At 31.5% G+C, this 20,250-nt stretch overlaps 1 protein-coding gene across 4 annotated transcripts in view; it reads right to left on the reverse strand.

Annotated features, from left to right (window-relative positions):
- The window catches only part of LOC134696535 (formin-J-like), a 102,197-nt gene that overhangs the window by 10,996 nt on the left and 70,951 nt on the right, over positions 1–20,250 (reverse strand). Inside the window, exons 5-11 of one of the 4 annotated variants that reach the window (XM_063558377.1) lie at positions 17,341–17,500; positions 15,171–15,204; positions 7,830–7,974; positions 5,553–6,272; positions 1,697–1,861; positions 970–1,055; positions 262–362 (exon numbers count right to left, since the gene is read on the reverse strand). In XM_063558377.1, coding sequence (XP_063414447.1) covers positions 262–362; positions 970–1,055; positions 1,697–1,861; positions 5,553–6,272; positions 7,830–7,974; positions 15,171–15,204; positions 17,341–17,500 — 1,411 coding nt within the window. Of the gene's footprint in view, positions 1–261; positions 363–969; positions 1,056–1,696; positions 1,862–5,552; positions 6,273–6,520; positions 6,653–7,829; positions 7,975–13,851; positions 13,972–15,170; positions 15,205–17,340; positions 17,501–20,250 lie in introns of those variants that run through there. The other 3 variants (XM_063558378.1, XM_063558380.1, XM_063558379.1) reach the window with 3 other exon arrangements.

The following is a 20,250-nucleotide window of genomic DNA, read 5'->3' on the forward strand; positions in this document are numbered from 1 at the left end:
GTGAAGTGAAAAAAGGAAAATTGATGCTCTATGTTCTCATCCATAGGCTAATTACATTGAGCAAAGTTCAAGAAGTTCTCACAAAAATCATCACATATATACTTTTTGGATAGACCTATCTATCAAATCATCACTTCATAGACAGCTTAAAACAAAAACTACTTCAATTAATGAATTACTAAAGTGGTATTTAAAATGGTATAGACAATCAGAAAACATATTCTAGTATATCATCACTAAATGTACATAAATGACCTGTACCTTTTGCTGCTGCTATCACTGCCTCTATGGCAGGTTTTATCCAGTCCATGTTTGTATTGAATTCCTCTTTAACAGCAAAACCTTCTATTCTGGATTTATAACTGCAACAGAAAGAGACTTCCTTCATTTTTAAGGCATCAAATTTTGAAAAGAAACTGCATAGTTAGGGTCTGATAAAAAGTCAAATCACAAATTTGCCGAACTCTGAGAAAATATCATAACGGAAAGTCCCTATTTAAATGGTAAAATCAAACGATAAAACACATCAAACGAATGGACATCAACTGTCATATTTCTGACTTGGTATTCTGACTCAGACATTTTCATCCGTAAACAATGGTGTAAAAAATCTTGTTTTATAGGTAGCTAAACCTCTCACTTCTATGACAGTTGCATAAAATTCAAATTATTTAAACGATGATTGATGAAGATATATATTTTGTACTTACTATGGTATGGTAAGTAGACTATATATTTTGTACTTACTATGGTATGGTTAGTAGACTATATATTTTGTACTTACTATGGTATGGTAAGTAGACTATTTATTTTGTACTTACTATGGTATGGTAAGTAGACTATATATTTTGTACTTACTATGGTATGGTAAGTAGACTATATATTTTGTACTTACTATGGTATGGTAAGTAGACTATATATTTTGTACTTACTATGGTATGGTAAGTAGACTATATATTTAGTACTTACTATGGTATGGTTAGTAGACTAACTAGGAATTTCTCTGCACCACCAAGTTTACTTTTGTCACCATCAAATGTCTTCAGCTTCTCAACCTTCATAAAAGTCAAATAATATTATGAAGCAGGTAAGGTAAATTTCACAAATGATATCGGATATGTTCCTTACGTCGTAACTACAATCCCCATCCCTTTCATGAATTTGACCTACCGAATTAGACTATTTACCGGATTTGTAATCACATAAGCAACACGACGGGTGCCGCATGTGGAGCAGGATCTGCTTACCCTTCCGGAGCACCTGAGATCACCCCTAGTTTTTAGTGGGGTTCGTGTTGTTTATTCTTTAGTTTTCTATGTTGTGTCATGTGTACTATTGTTTTTCTGTTTGTCTTTTTCATTTTTAGCCATGGCGTTGTCAGTTTGTTTTAGATTTATGAGTTTGACTGTCCCTTTGGTATCTTTCGTCCCTCTTCTAAATAGCAATAATTGGTCTTTATTTTGTCTTTACTCAATGTTACTTAAATGTGTTTTCTCCAATGTTATGCCATATATATATATAAGTTAAATGCATTTTATTACAATATGTGAAACAGAAATATGAACTTTACAGTATTCCAGTTAATGTACAAAAAGTCTTTCAATTATTTTACAATAGGATAAATTAGTTTGCAATAAAGTAATAATCAATTGCAATTGATATCGTAAATAAGGAAAATCATTATAACAAAACTTACTTCATCCTCATATGGAAGAATTTTAAGAAGATTTCTGAGTTTTTCTGCACCTATTTTGTCGCTAGCACCTTCATGTATTAACTGTACGATTTCATCACTTGGCATTTTAAATTGTCTCAACAATATATTTATATGAAGACTCCTCTTTCCTTCAAGTAGGTTTATCTGAAATAAAACAAAAATGTTTGAATATATGTTCGTTTGTTTATTAAAAATGGTTTTCCAATTATTTTTAAAAACAGTATAATATTTCGGTATACTACTGTTTGTTCTTGTGTACGATACAAATATTATAATTGTAGTTGGCATATTTTACATTGCATATGCTCATGGTTATCTTGAGTTTTGGTCTAAACGTATCAATTACCATTTAACTCGTAAAGGTAATGATCGTAAGTTCCCGTTAATCTCAGATCGTGAGTGATCGTGAGTTCCCGTTAAGCTTAGACTGGGAGTGTTTGATATTAACCTGTCAAGATGTGTTTCATGTACTTTCGGTATTGATATACATATCTGTATTCTTCTTTGAAACGCATTATGATTTAATTATTTCTAACATACAAAATAACCCTTTCAAATGTAATTGTGCAGAAAGGTTACAAACTGTAAAGGGTTGAAATGATTTTTGATTTAATGTCTTTTATACATAATTATATTGTTTGACCATTTTGTCTACTTTTAACTAAATAAGTCTTTGTTTTGAATGAATTAGTTTGTTTTATCACTCCTTTCAGACTGACCTACCCAAACCTAATAGCGTGGAAAATTACATATAAATTATGTTTATACTATAATGTTTTCACATGTTTGCGTGACGGTAAAATGAAGAAAAACGTTTTTAAAAATCATAATTGACAATGTTTATACTCATTTTTCAAAGTGTCATTTTTGTTTTCATAAAGCATTGTACACATAAATGAAAATAATTCGTTCAGGTTAAACCGTAGTTTGTCAGGTGTAAAGATCATATGTAAAATGTTTCCATACATTACAACTATAGACATAATAAATTCGCAGAGTTGTTTCAAAATATGCATTAATATTAACTTAAATTAGATGCTCTTTAATATTGTATAAACAGCATACATTTGGCTAAACTCTCAACTGATGGTTTTTACATTTTTTAAAGCATTTCAACAATTTCATGTAGACCCTGGCTGGCTGCATAGTCCTTTTTTAGTTATTAATTGTTCGTACGCTTCCCTGTGCATGTTTAACCACAAGGAGTGGATCGAACGTAGAACATTTCGTGTAATTAGAATTGAATGTCTCTTGTCCAAGTTATGGCACTATGAGAGTTCATGTTTAAAGTGAATTAAGGAAGGCACATTGATAACTGCTATAACTGTCGTTGCTTTAACAGATCAGTAGATGGCAGGTTACCCTGAATTAATGCTGATTAAAACTTGAATAAATAAATGTCGAAGAAATGTTTTCATTTATCAAAATTTGAAGCAATATTCATGATTATATATCAATCTTAAATTCTTTTTACTACGTTCAAAATATACACCAGGTACGTTTGACTAGCTAAATTAGTGCAAGAATATTGTTACTATACTAGTATCGCTTATTCAGTATAAAAAGCCATCTTAAACAGTAAATATTAAAAGATCATATGTTATTCGAAGTGTGACGTGTTTTCCTTTACCAGGTGTTCGTGTATACATTGAACTTTTGGAAAAATTCAGCAAATAACCCCCTGGAATACGAAGATCAAAGTGACGTCAGATTGAACAAGCTTAACTATATTATCCTTCTGATAATTTGCACGTGTCCCTTTAAATAAATGCAAATCGTGGTCAATGAAGGGTTTAACCTAAAGAAAAATACCAGATTGACAGTAAAGATTGTGGTAACAGGGTTTTGTAATCTGTACAATTACCCACAAGACAGTGAACAGGGTACGATTGTTCTTAGTGTTATGAGGATCTCCCACGGCTTACTGGATATGATATTAAAGTGAGATTTCGCGGATCAGTTGTACAGAAATATATTGATAGCTTTGTAATATTAATTGTTGATAATATATTTATAACAAATCAAGCTGTTATAAAGCACTGGAATATTCATGATATATAAAATATTTGCTTCGTTTTAAAGGGGTCTACAACAATGAAATCGCGATTACTGAAATCTATTTCGCTTTTATGTTTCGATAAGAAATTATTAAAATACTTAGGTGAAGATTTCGTGATATATATATATAGGTTCTATGTTTGGTCTAAAATGATATGTACAACATCAGAAACATTACATTCAAAGGTCAGGGAATAAAGATGTTTAATAACTTACGAATGAATGTAATTATTTTTAATGATAATTTCCCCAAATCCTTTAGGTCGTACTATTTCATATAGGTGCTTAGTCCTTGAACAGGAGCTTTAAGCTCTAGACAATTGATTCGGTGATAGCTTGTATTATTGTTTAGCTGAAATACTATTGCCCTCGTTGGACGTAATAATTAATTCGTCACTATGCCCCAATATCTCCTGTATGAATGTAGCTAAAGCGGATTTGTTCAAGCAAAGATTTATTGCAATGTAATACTTGTACATTTGATGAATTTTTTTGTAACTTTTATTTTCTTAAGTCATGAATTACAAAATACAAATCTAAATAACGATACAAATCTTCAACGTTTTGGCCTTAGGACTTAAAACATATCATCACGCATTGAGCACATGGTGTTTATCTAGTCTTCTTCACCCAACACTATCTGCATTATGCAGCGAGGCATGTTATTATGTGGTGCAGTTCTTGTCATAAATCTATACATATGACATCATGCGTTCATTTACAATTTGATTCCCCAATAGATAAAATCACATGTGAGAACTCAAACTTTAAAGGTGTTTTGTCATTTAGGAATATTAAGTAGTGTGAAGATTATATACACATGAATACATTGAAAATATCATTTCTAAAGATGTGCTGTATCATTGCTTACTGAATAAGCAGCCAGAAGATTAAAAAACACAAATTCTGAATCATATAAATATTGTATAACTTGATAAGGAAGTTTTAAGGTTGTATAGAATTATCAATTTCTTTTGACAGGTCGATGACGAAAGCAGATTGTGTTTTGGAGATGCTTACACATTATTTTAAAATGAGCAGTTGCCTGCAAAATGAATTTACCCCACTCCCCTAAAAAATCAGAACTACCTAATTGCCTGCCCAATGTAATATCACTTTCAGTTTGAAATGAAAGTTTGCAAGAAGATGATTGATTGTGCTAAAATATCATTTGATCAATTGAAACTGTATAAAAAGAGACAAAGTGACTAAAAATTATAAATATATGCTTTCATAGTAACGTCTTATCGGTAAATAACCTATACATGTTAACGAAAATCTAAATTTAAAGTGAAAACATTTATTTTTTTGATAATTTTTATATTAATTACAATAGTTTGTCCAAATTCTGAGTGGTTTAAACATGTGTTAAAGACTTTATATGTATAAATATATATATATATATATACAACTCGTCTAAACATCAACCCAACAATGTTAGATCTGTAAATTTGTTTTCGCAAATTTTTGGTTCTTCCCTCGCCGGGATTCGAACCCATGCTACTGTGATATCGTGACACCAAATCGCCTGCACTGCAGCCGTCCCGCTAGACCACATGACCACCTGGGCTCTCAAAAAAGAGCTTTCGCTGGCCATGTGTTTCCTTTCCACGTCAGTTTTAAATCTAGCGGCGTACTACAGTACATGATATATAAGGCATGAAGATGTTATTGTTACAGATCAGCTAAATTATCTATAGTAAAGGATCCTACAAATTAATGTAAGATACAGTCACAGAAATATATATATAGTGATTGCATAATAAAGAAATCCTACCTCTGATGATTCTTTTCTTTTCTTTTCTGCTGAGTTTGTTCCAGCAGCTATATCCGTGGAAGAATCTGGATTTGAATTTACACTAAATAGTTCATCTATTGTTCCGAAGTCAAATTTTGATACATATCCATTGAATAATTTCCCTGCCGTATTCCAAATGTTTGGTTTGCCTGATAGCACTTTTGTTGCTGAGATTTTCTGCCATTGTAGTGTTCGTAACTTTGTTGTAGATTTTGGAATGTTTTGTTGAGGTAGTTTTTGTACTGGAGATGGCCTTGCAAGGCCTGGAACCGGAGGTGGTGGTGGCATTCCCGGTGCCATCGGTGGAGGAGGCGGCATGCCCGGTGGTGGTGGCGGTGGTGGAGGTGCTCCCATACCAGGAGGCGGCGGCGGAGGAGGCGGTGGAGGTGGCGCAGGGGCTTTATTTGATGAGTCTATAGTTCCCGGATGCGAATTGTCTGTATTCCGTTTTGGAGACATTACACGAGTTCGTCCATCATGACACGCACACGTACATTTGCCATCACTAGTTGATTTTTCTCTCTGTCTCATAAAAGATTTAAGTAGTTTCTGAGAGTCATCATTGTTTTCTATGAGAGTTGCTCTCGATACAAGTGTTTCCACTGTCTGCCATATTAACATACTATTTTCATCACTCGGGTCTATTTTCAGCATATGCTGAAGCGTCGTTAGGAAAATCTCCTGAGTTGTATCCGTAATCTGTAAAGATAAAAAACATACAGCTGATATGGAATTGTTTGCAACATTGTTTCATCAATCAACATTGAGCTTAGAATAATTATTCTTTGGTCAGCACATATAAGCTAACAGTTGTATCTTGTCTACTTTTTGGCAAAACGAATATAATTTACAGGTGTTTGCGGCAAATGAAAGGTATTTTATGTTTGGTGCATGTATGAATGTAGAATTTCTGTTAGTTTGCTTAAATGTATTCGGTAAGTACAAACCATTTCTCCATGCTTATGACTCAGACAGATAAATATTGACTTTGTCACCTCTTTTTTCTTTGTCCAAATCTTCTCCTTAGACCTAGATTCTTCAGTGAATAGCTAACAAAAGGACTTTACGAAGTGTTTATATTGATACTATTATATAAATTATGTTTACCAAATATATACATATACTTATAATGTAAACAAACTTATATAAAAGAAATTTGATTGTACCCATTGTACCTATCTAGGATGAACAAAAGACTAACAGAAAAGATTAATAAATATTGATAGTGGTATAGAAACCTATTCCTCTTGGTTTAATTGGCAGATTAAGATTGTATTTATATGGTTAATCATGTTAAAGTTTATTTATACAATAATTATTATATCATTTTCCCCGAGATAAACAATATTTTTCGATTAATTCTTAACAGGGATTTTAATGTGAAAAATAATAGAAAATGATAATCAAATTACTAATAAAACTGATTTTTTTTAATTTCTAAAATATTATAATTTGATTTCAATATCATGCTTCATCTTATTTTTAAACTAAATGTCATCAGTATTTATGTAATTTTAAAATGACATCTAATGATGTTAATTCAGACTTTTAAAAATAAAAAGTCGTGAAAAAATCACCTCCGGTAAAAATCCAATTAATGATTGATAAAATAACTTGTCATAATTCGAGTGTCATAAGTGATTGTTCTCCTTAATGGGATATCACATGTAACAGTTAAATGAAAATGTCTCAAAACATTTGAATGAGTGTGGAAACATAACCGTTTGTATTTGATAGGTCGAATTATGCCACTTATTAACTATCAACTCAGCGAGACCTGACTGTCTACTGATTTGTTTATCCTGCATTCAGTAAATTATGTAAGAAAAACAGACCAATAATAGACTATTTTTTCAAACTATAAACGGGCCTGTAGACATTTGAACTTTTGATCCTCATTCACAATCTAATAGAAAGCTAATCATTTTCTAAACTAAATTAATTGTTTCATTTATGACACAACTTTTTTTTCAAAATCATTTGTAAATATTTATGACACAACTTATATAAACTATTTACACAATGGTGTGTATGTAAGCAATTTTTTTTTACCATAAGTTAACACTGCAAACATTTCTAACAATAGCCTGAGACTACTATAACACATGTGTTATAGTAGTCTCAGCAATAGCTAAACATATTTTTATCACAAGAAATATAATACGACGACATTGACATAACGTATTATATCTTCATTTGCTTTTTTCTAAGAGAAATAAACCAAAAATTCTCTGTCATGAGTGTTTTGTATCTTACCTGTTTAAATATGGCATGAAAAACGTCCAGCGGACTGTTAAGATCCACGCCTTTGATACCAGGAAGCTGCTCTTCATCATTCGCTTTCTGCTCGTCGAAAACGTCCAGCTGAACAAGAATCTGTGAATCTACGTCTTCTTGTTTTCTGAAGTAAAAATTAAGGTTTACTTTTTGAATATTAAAATATTTTTTGATTTATCAAACTAATAGTGATATACAATGACTAATGATAAGTTTTATTTTGAACTGAGTGATAAAAGTTATACAAACCCATCTCTATATCGCTATGGATTCCTACGTTTGAACTAGCCTGGATCCCTTACCCACAACCTATGGCCAAACGACAGGAGAGTTGATATTACAATAAACAAGAAAACAGAAAATAGCCTGGATCCCTTACCGACAACCTATGACCAAAAGACAGGGAGCTGAAATCACCCAAAACAAGAAAACCGTAAAAGAAGAAAGTAGCATATGATACGGCGGACAAAGTATCGGTTTAAAGATTGATAATACCATTCTTATAACATAGAATGAAACAGTTTTGCACGAAAAAGCATTCTGTAAGTTTAGAGGTGAAGAGTTTGTAATTAAAGATCATATGTTTTAAGATGAGTGTTGAAATATTAAAGTACAACATTTCGTTGATGTGATAATTCCCATTAGTGTAAAACAAAAACAGCCCTTGTATACACTGGCTATTGTTTATCAATAAAAGTAAACAAAACGTTAAAATAAACATTCTGTTAAAACCAGGCAGCGTTACAGCCTTATCTCTAGTTCAAAGAACTTTTAATACTTGTGTATATTATACAAGCTTTCTTAAATATACATAAGGTTTTCATAACATACGTTCCTCTTAAAGATGTTACCATGATGTTTTCACAGCTCAAAATGTTCAAAATCATTCAATGTATACTAGACTAGTAGTATATAAATAGATTTCGTTGTCAAAATAGACAAAATAATTAAACAAAACTTTTTTTAAATATCATTTTTATTTTTATATTCTCATGGTTGATTAGTTTGAGGGTATAAGTTTCCTTATAATGAACCAAAACTTTGTACTTTAAAACTCTCTAATAACAAAATTAAATGTTAGTTTTAAAATAATCAACAATAATGACATGGTGAAATGTCCCCCAATAGGTCATCTACCCAAAAAAGTTTAAAATTTCATGACATTTAAACAGAATGTCTCACGACGCCCTCACTCAGCTCAATTTAGAACTTCAGTTAAAGGTGAAGGAATCCAAATCATAAAATTAAATCGTAACTCAATCTGTCCGAATATAATCGATAACAATCATAGGTTTTTCATTTCGTTATGTCCCACAAAAGTGTAATTGAAATTTTATTTGAACGTCGATGTACTTTTGTCATCGTTCTTATATTGTATAAATGTTACGAGTAGGACAATTTGGTAATTAAAACCCTCCCACCCAATATTTAAATTAATTTGTCAACTTCTTTTTGATATGAATTATTTGTCATAAAAGGCTTAAACGTGTTACAAAATACGATTTAGGAGCTTCAATAGTTTCAATCAGACGTGGGCTAGATACTAACATTTGTCAAATCTTCACAGTTTTGTATCATATAACAAATTTAAATGAAGAACGATGTATATAAAAGATCAAAGTCAAAGTAGAATATATTAAATGTCCTCAACATTTAATTTGTGCAATCTGTGTTTCCATAACAAACATGTATGTAAAATCAACCAGAAGAAAAATTCAAATCAGAGTGTTAAAATTAAGTTGTAAGTTGACTATTAGAGATTGACTGTTAAAATTGTTTACCCCCTACATTGATGGGAGAACATGCTTCAATCTAACCACCACATCTCACACATATGTGTAGTGTACTCGCGCATGTGAAGTGTTCACCTTTGAGCAATAAAACTAGGCGGCACCCTCTACAACCTGTGCTTATAGTAAACTTAATTACTAGTAAATAGACGCGTATTTTTAGTAGTTTTATTTACTTTTCTATCATTATTTTATATTTTACTTGGTTGACTATTGCCTTTACAACACTTCTTAACGTTGTTTACAGGACGTGTAGCTTATATGTCAATGAGGCAGAAACCCAATATCACCACAAAAAATAATACAATTAGAAGTAAACTCATCCCTTTACGAGTTTTAGGAAAGTGGAGGGGGAAGAAGTGAGAGAACTTACAAATCAAATAATAAGAAAAAGGAGGCGCTTCTTGTGAAACTTGTGTACAAGTCTATCCTGATGAAAACCCTAAAACACTCGAAATAATAGATTATGAATAAGATTTCGACACACTCAGTTTTGGTTTTTGAGTAAACCAAGAGTAAACACATGAAGGACAGTCGAACTGGTACGATTCGCAGGTTGAGATACAACGGACACAGAGTAAAACTACCCGTTTACCAAATGTTGCAATCAAGTTCAAATGCACTTACATACATAACGGAAAGGCAGATATGTATAACAATGGTACAATTATATACTTTATATTAAACAAACATACAAGAGTACATTGAAAAACCTTTGAAAACAGGTGTCGAGTGTCACAAATAAGTAAAAATACATCAGAAATATACAGGTATACTGTATAGTGACTCATACACAGCATGGTATAATTGAAAATTCTGATCAGGGTTCGAATGATCAATGGCATGAATATTAAACCTACTTAAATAAGTAAATAAAACCAACTTGTTCCCTCGATTTATTAGAAACGTGGGAAATTTGTTATACAGGCTTTCGATCAATTATATTGTAATTTGGATGTTAATTCGTCCACCCCCTATTCACACGAGAAGATCTTAAGATGTACATCATGTCTTAGTATTTATTATCCCCTCACCAGGTTTTACTCTTTGTGTTATTAAAACTAGTTATATGCTTTGTTATGTTGGAATCTCAAATCTAATATTAATGTTTCGTGTTGGCACAGATGGAAAAAGTCATAATTTGGCCAAAATTCGTCGGTACATATACTAGTAAGTCAGTAAAAAATCGCCATGTCATTGTAAATTATCATGTTTTCAGCCTCCCTTATTTTAACCAATCAGATGAAATTTTAACGTCCTTTCGTACGACTCAAATTCTTAAGCAATGCACAGGTCTATAACACTTAAAAATGTAATATTGTACTTTTGGCGAATTGCATGTTTACGAATTTATCGAGGATTCCACACTAAAATTGGAACTGAAAATGGGGAATATGCCAAAGAGACAACAACCCGACCAAAGAGCACAGCCGAAGGCCACCAATGGGTCTTTAACACAGCGAGAAAATCCCGCATATAAATGACGTACTCGCGAAATAACTGTATATCTATGTTAAAAGTACGCATTACTCTAAGGCATCGGAGAGGTATGTATAATACATATATGACTGGGAGGGATATGTCGATTTCATAGATAGTTTTCAGTCATTAGTTTAAGCCAATTTTGATTATAACAATGTTTTGAAGGATATGAGACGTTGACATTTACAATGATGTAACTGTTCTCAGACTTTAGCTAAACTTTAACTTCTAAAAAATATTTCATTTGAACTACTAGTGTTCCTACTGTAAGTGAAATCTTAAGTTATTACGAAATTTCTCACATTCGATATGACCTCTGTTGACCTTTAACAATCGAACATGTATTAACAATTATCTAGATAACTACTTAACCGGAAACCAAACGATTTCACTGATTTTTACCTATACATGATTCAATGTACATTATAACCTTCAAGTCTTTCACATGTACTACTTATTATGTAGACAAAGGCTTTGAAGATGAATAAATAATGTTATTATTATGCAATACAATAAAGGTGCATACAGATGCATATTTATGTCAGTTTTCACAGATGGCTAATGATAACACATGATGGACATGCATGCATTTTATACATGCTTTTCGTTGCCTGTCTCCCGAAACTTCAAAGGTCATGTAAGGCATGCATATATTTGTTGTTTATGTTGATCAAGGCATTGAATACCATGATGTGCTTGTATGAAGAATTGTAAATATTAATGTATATGGTTATTTTATGCAGATATATCAGTGTTAACATTCCGTAGCTAAAAGCGACAAATAAAATTAAATCAACAAATCTAATGCATGCTGCTTTCATTGTGTTCAGATTTTCTTCTAAATACTAAGTATCACTTTTTGGAGAATAAAAGTTTCCACATGAAAAAATAAGAAGACAAAAAATAGTTTAAAATACATTAAGACAAACACGCAAAAAATACAGTTGTCTTTTCACATTGGTTCATGTATAGACACCTTTGTAAGTCTAGATTATAAAGATACTACATGAAGTGCATTCGTACAAGATTGCATGCAATGACAAAAACAGTGCACCAAAATCTGTAATACCTCTAGTTAATCCAATGGTGTGTTCGAGTCGTTTGCATTAATAAAAGATTGATTATATTACTTTTATATACTAGTTAAGATTCTCATTGTTTGTTATCACCGGCTTAGTCAAGAGACAAAAATATTGATGTTATGACAAGGTTTGTTTATTTAGAATATATGTACAATAAAAACAATGATAGGAACTTGTTACCCGTGTGACAGAAGCCCAGAATGAGAATGTGTGCTATATAGAAGCTTATATTTGACAGTTCTCCGCCTTTCAGTCTTCGATGGGGACATGTTGTTTGAAAGTTTGAAATTTTGTCCTAGTAGTTTGTTCAATTAATGACGACAATTTGTCGAAAATCATTGGTTATTGATCGAGATGATTGAAATGTTTGTAACTAAAATCAAACACCAAGTTAATTTTAAAGGTAAATAACCAGTACTATAGATTTCTCTACTACATGCTACCCATTACTGACATTGCTTTTGTAAATTTATTTCTATTTGAGAGGATATTAAATATCAATACTCTGACCAGCTTTAAAAAAAGTAGTACTTTAGTATGAGAAGTTTGTGTACCACTTGGATCAGACACAATATTAATGATGAATGATTTCTGCTTGCTTAATGTCCAGTTGAAAATATTTCATCTATATTAAAGGTAGAACAAAATAACAATTAATAAAGAAGAGAGCAGGTCAATTGAGGTAAGGGCAAGATGTAATGACTGCTCTGAAGATAAAAAATCAACGATTGAAAGCAACCATTTTACCTTGCAACAGACCACCTATGGACATTTCGGAAAGTTTTTATTTTGTGATGTTCTAGATCTTTTCTTACTGCAACAGATGCAGGAAATGTGAACAATTTCAAGCTAATTACCGAATATTACAAAGAAACAGATTTAGTGTCAAACAATTTTTATTTATTAAGATTTCTTTGCCAAATAAAAATTAAGATTGAAAGATGTGCCAAAAAATATATGTGGGATCTGAACAACCACTCTGTCTTTATAAATCAATTAAAATATGAGGAAATACAGAAATAGACCTGGTTAGAACGATTAATCAGTTTGTGATTTACAATCGGTACTTATTACTTTATTTTCTATAATGTCGTTTTTATACGAAAACATACATGCTCAATAAGAAAAACAATAGGTTTTCTGATTGAACGTGCAAAGAAGAGATTTTGAAAATGTTCGTTTGTACACCTCCAGAAGAATTTTGAAAATTGGCCTTGGCATACTACTTTTTATTTTAACGTTGCATAAAATGGCAAAAACGAGGAATTTTAATTTGCAAAATTTTAGTGACAATTTATTATTAAACAAAAATATGATATAAAATGTACTGCTGCGTTGCACATATGAAATAAGAGAAATGCATAAAGCATTATGATTATACATGGTGTGCATTGGTATATATATGACATAAATTGATGCCAGCAATTGCTCTATTATTGTACTTAAAAGTTGTAAAAGTATGACAAAGTACTACAACGATCCCCACAACAAACTTATAATGATAGCGAAAAACAATTAGTTATTACTTTAAGTACGCTTATCTCTTATCAATGGATAAACTAAGATTGTTTCTTAATAACTTTATCTGATTTACACCAATAAAATCATAAATAGATAATTAAACTGTTCAAAAACTGAGAGACTTACTTTGCTTGTTGCCACGAAAGTCCATTGTCATTTTTTGGATCAATGAAAACAAATTTGAAACTCCGAAACCACCCCTGTCCGTTCATGATTAGCCTTGCCAAGACATTGTGTTATACTGATAATGAAATGATCGGTTCCCCTAAACCCAAAGTAATTGCTGAAATAGCAGATCTTGTCTCAGAATGATCGGATTCTTCTCTTTTCGAGTATTAATGGAGGCACGAGAGGGTTTTAGATAGAGTCATTAATTAAAGAAGACGTCTGGTAATTACTTTAACTTATGTTTCAATAAAGAGGTAATTAAACAAACAAAAAACACATTCCGGCTATATCATTTAGCTTCTATTTAAGTATTGGTATCATTCTCGCAACCCTAAGCATGTCCCTTGCTTAAGAATATTATTCGATCTATACGATAGATACATTGTAATTCTGAAGCAGATAACTGAAGAGTTGTAACAATATGATCGTTCCCCTCAGTATCTCCTCCCTCACATCTGTAGGAACGTAGTTATAGTCATTTTCACCTCCGTAATATGTTAGAACATATTGTGTAATAAATAAGTTTCTAATTATAACCAGGTGCTCGTTAATATTAGATAAAGTAGAAATGCACCTTCACTATATATACAATAATCAATTATTACATTGATGTGTTATAATGCAAGTAGAACCAGGAAGTAATATTGCATGCTACAAGGAAATGAGCAGGACACGGGAAATGGAAAACGACTTAATAGCGCAAATCTACAAATGAAATCTTTAAACGATCAAGCACATTCTGAGGTTAAACATGCACAAACTTCAATTAAAAGATGCAATATCTGCATGTAAAAGATGCACAATTTGGAAGTCAAATGTGAATCATGCATAACGGAAGCAAAGCTTACAATGAACATGCAACTTAAACTAGAAGCTAAATCATGACCATATACTAATATAATTAAAAATCGTCGACCTTGACAATCGAAAAGGAGAACTCGGAACTCGACGGAGAGGACAACATTCCCTTTTTACTTAGTACTACAATGCAGAAATTTCACGAACCGCATTACTAGATTGCACTTTAATTATTATTAAGACGTGACAAAAAAGTTCTCTGTGGTTTACCCAACCTTGATTGTACTAATTGTTTTATATATGGTTCTTTGAATTGTCGTGATTCATATTGTGGTATAAGACGTTCTTTTATCAAAACAAACACGCCAATCAAATGTTCACTTCTTTGGTTTAAGGTTTACAAGTTTTAAGACAGATTTACAGCCCATTTCAACAATTAATGTCAATTAAATAATTAAATATCAATAACATTCACTAACCTTAGTTTATTAATGATTTCTTGCAGTCGAAGACCTGAAAAAGATAAGGAAGTGTTAGTCAGCATAAACTGCCTTTTTGTTATGATACACTAACAAGGAAAACAAAAGTAGTCAAGTTATTAAAAACAATGCCATTGCAATTCCGTGTTGTGAAACGATGTGGCTTTTATTTTGACAGCTTTATTCAAACTATGGACAATTTCCTCGAATGACGGCGACAAAAAGTTGTGCCGCAGCTTTTCCAAATTTTGAATAGTTGTTGTAATAAAAATTATTTATCAAAATGTATTATACTAGGGTGTCATAGATATAAGAAGATGTGGTAAACGTGCCAAATGAAACAACTCTCCATCCAAGTAACAATTTGTAAAAGAAAAACCATTACAGGTCAGGTTATATCATTTGTGATCTTTTATTGTGACACAATATGTTGATATACATAAGTCATTTTTCATTGCATGAATATTCAAAACGGTCATTCTTTAATACGGTTTTTCGAATTCTAAGTTCTAACCGTATGTAGAACTAGTGATATTTCGCTATGTGTAGTTCTAATTATTTTCGCATTGACATTTATATCCCTATCTACTTTTATTTTAAAATAATCGAAGTAAAAATATGTGTAGTTCTAATTATTTTCGCATTGACATTTATATCCCTATCTACTTTTATTTTAAAATAATCTAAGTAAAAATAAGCACTGTGAAATCAACTAAATATATTGATACCAAGGCCTGTTTTTGAGCTAGCAATGGCGGTTATTTGATTGTGGAGAAATGATTATTTCATGGTAAAGCACCTTTCTTTTACATAATACAGTAGCATGTATTTGTAATTGTTTTATTAAAATAACTTGGTATTACTAAGTAAAATGTGACGTACTTAACTTTGACAATCTATTACATATTAACGTCAAATTAAAATAGCATAAACACGACAACACAAGCATCAAATTATCATTATAAGAAAATTATCGGTAGACGTAGAATTAGTGGAGTTACCTAATACTGTATTATATTCCAAAAACACATTCTTCGTAGAGAACGTTTCTGTATTGACATTTTAAGGTATAAATGCACTTTAAATATGAGTAGAATCATTATATTGATTCAATAGCAGGCAAACTTGATTGAAAATTTTAATTCAGATTTTTAACTGAATTATTCCTGCACGAATGACATAAGAGTGCATATGATATACTACATAATCGTTTTGTTTACAGCGACTCTTTTCATTCAAAACACGATTTAAAAACTAAATAGACTTATTTGTTTATACATTTGAGTAAAGTGCAGTAACAAGATGAGGGCGCATGTCATGTGAAAATATGTTGTAGAAGCAAAAAAGCAAAAGAAATGTGGCAATACGTTGGTTGAAAGAACAAATAACGTTTGGGCGAAAGCGAAAGTATAAGGAATGGACATTTTTAACCAGTACTTTCCTTAAAGAATCGCAAAGTCGCGGTTAATAACTTATTTAAGTACGACGTCCTCGTATATGATGAACATGAGGTAGACCTCTCCTTTAGTTTGAACTTCGAATAGAGGTCAACCAGATATATGGCGACCTGACTAGAACAGTTTATGTTTATAAATCCCTGTCTAAATAATCAAAGTTTAGAGAAAAAAAATTTAGAATACACAATACTCCATATCTCAATAAAGACTATTAAAACATGCCAAAGGCTGTATGTGAAATTTACATTAGTTAAGTCGCCTTAGTAAGGATAATACGACCATTCTCACAATTAGAAATACCTAAACATCGAATTGTGGTCAATTTAGACCCCAGGAGGATATTTAGACTTAAGTTGGTGCAGTATTATCAATCCGGTGTTTTTGGTACTCTCTAATACTTGCATTGTCTAGTTATGTTAATATTGATAATGGCTTGACAAAAGTTGTTTTAAAATCCGATCTGTTGACAGTTTTGACAGAGTTATGGTACGATTTCCCATACTTTGAAATGAATATACATGTAAAACATTTTTTGAGATATGCACACCTGTGCCTGTTAAGCTCTTATAGGTAAGGCACCTTTAAACCAGACATAACGAAATGGAGTTCCTCTGTTAAAGATAGTTCTGTATTAGTAGATAGTGAATGTTCGTTCAATGTTAAAAGAATGCTTTTATTCAAGTTTTCAGAATAAATATTTAAACAAATCTTACCGAAAAACTCATTTCGTGTCCGAATTCTGTCTTCCACTTTTTCTGTGTATATTATAATACAATTAATTAACTGTAGTAATATCGTTTTGTAGTCTGTATTGTCTGTATTTCGTAGCTCTTCAATCAGTGTGGAAAATCTGTAATTCTGTTTTCTATGTTTCTGTAAATAAAAGAAAAAAATCACGGTTAATTATATTTAATAATTTTAATAAACAAGACTACGTAGTTATATCATCTATTAGACAGGAAGTATCAATGCATAGAATGTTCCAACTTCCAAGCAAGGACCGAAGCTCATAAACTCGGCAATCAACGCAGGACTTCTGGAATGTCTGGAGAGCCGACAACCTTGCTTCGGAAGTAGAGAATGTTCGTCGTATGACATTCGTAGAAACTCGGAGTCTTACAGTCACCAAGTCTAAACCAGAACACCAAAGCCACTGGGATGTGGATGTGATATAAGACAAAAATAAAAAATGAAATGGGTGAACAAAATACAAGCGACTAAAAGGAAAGAAAAAAAAAGAATAGACAAATAATAAAAAAAGGCAGTCAAGGTATTCATGTTTACATAATGCAAAAAGGTACATAAGGGCTTTGAAAATCAAAATTGAAAACTGAAGGATAGGTTTCTGTGAAAGTTCAAAGAAAAATAAGATTGTATCAACTGGAAACATACTTGACATATTTTTATTCAGAAGAACTCTGTTGCAACATGTATGTACTTTTTTAGTTCATTATTTATTTATTCATTCATTCAATAATTAAGTCATCTTGGTTGTTTCGTTCCGTCAATAATGTTAAAGTATAATTAACACTATGGAACACACTGGTACCAGTGTCGTAAGACACTAAAATACACTTGGATCCTGAATCTTTAAATGAAAAGTACCGAATAAGGACAATGATGGCGTTATTACGTTCTACACTCTCTGCCCTACAACTGACTTCCCTGTTTGGTACCGCCTATTAGTTGTTTTTTTTTTATTTTAAACCATGTCAATAGTACTGTATATATTATGACAAACTGAGATGGAATTTTAATAAATATATCTCAATCCACTTTTCAAAACAATTATGAATTATAAAACATATGCAACATAAAGTGCTTCATTGTTATGAACGAGCTTGATTTGGATAAGTGTATCTCTGTTTAAATAAGTGCAAACCTGACTCAGAATTATGAATGGAACAGGAACAACCTATAATCAAACTTGAAGTACAATGCAAAACTGTTTTCCATTTTTATTTTGATTTAAAAAAAAACATACTCTTTGATTGGCAATTTAATCACTTCAGATTACTTAATACTTTAAAAGTAAAATTATATGCAATCTAACGATTGAGATTATTTGATATAGCTCACATGAAATCTAGACATCTTACAATCAAAATTGTTCAGAATTACTTTCACATTACTAAATTAATTTTGTGATCGTTTAGTGTTAATATCTAAAGATCATCTTAAATGTTGGCTGCACTTTATTTCGAATTGGCTTATGGTATTTTATAAATAAATAGGATTTTTTACATGAGAAAAAAACATCAACTGTTAAGTCTATCACGCATGTAACAAAATCTGCACGTCATACGATTCTATTTTTAAAAATACCAACATCCATTTTCGTTTATGTTACCTAGAAAAAATATTTTCGAGGTATGCACTCATCCTGATTTTTTGGAATCCTATTGTAGAGTTTGAATGAATATACTTCAACATTTTATCAATTATACAAGAAACTTTGCTCTTTTGATATTCATCCAATCTGAATTTAGAGACGAGAAAGAAATTCAGAATGATTTTGAATGAAAGATGTCTTTATTGAACCGACTTGATGCAAGTGCTTTCTCAACATATCTTTGTCATTATGTAATAGTGTTTATGCAACGGACTTTCTGAACTCTGTTTATAAAAGCAATACAGATAACATGGCACTTCCTCATTACGACATTCCCAATGTGACTTAAACCCGTTTTTTTGGTAAAAAAAAATTAAATGATCCATCACTATATATTCGGAATTTACAACTCCACACAAAACTTTATTAAAACTGAATAAGAATTGTTCTGTATGATAAATTGATGTATTGGTAAATTTATATATAAATATTGTCAATTTGACATGCAACTATAATCATAACATGTAAATAAATTCTGCAAGAACGCTGCAACATGAATATGCCTACCCCCAATGATGTTTCTGTTATCTGAACACAGGTATTACAATAAAGATACGCTAATTGTATGATTAGTCAAGTGATGTTCAACTTAATTAGAACTGATACCTTTTTGCCTCCAACAAGCAGTTGATCTTGTATTTATATTAGCATTAAACCTATTTTATATTTTTACAAAATAGGAAAGATAATGCCTTCTTACTGTCACAGTTCCATGTATTAAAACAAAAAGGAACAACAATTCCCACAGGAAATAAAGAATCCAGTTCAAAGACTTTAAACAGAACTTTTAAACAAGACATGCTGGGAAGTGCCGAGTCCATTCCGAATTACCACAGTAAGGTAATGACCGGGGACATAATTATACCAAATTACGATAGTAGTGTGAAATGGGATTCTGGTCCACTCTCATTCGCACCAGTTTATTAAGTAGTTAGCCAGGATCATAGGTTGCTTGTTGTGTATACTAGAGCAACTACATGGTCTAAATTTAATATTCCAATTGTTCCTACCTTTTTTCCTTTTTTACTTTTAAGCCTTAATACGCTACTTGACGGTAAAAAAATAATATTTTATGAAAACTATATAGATATAGGAAGATGTGGTGTGAGTGCCAATGAGACAACTCTCCATCCAAGTAACAATTGAAAAAGTAAACCATTATAGGTTAAAAGTACGGCCTTCAACACGGAGCCTTGGCTCAAACCGAATTTATATGTACATAAAGGGCAAT

Source organism: Mytilus trossulus, chromosome 14, assembly GCF_036588685.1.
Source record: "Mytilus trossulus isolate FHL-02 chromosome 14, PNRI_Mtr1.1.1.hap1, whole genome shotgun sequence".
Classification (NCBI taxonomy): domain Eukaryota; kingdom Metazoa; phylum Mollusca; class Bivalvia; order Mytilida; family Mytilidae; genus Mytilus; species Mytilus trossulus.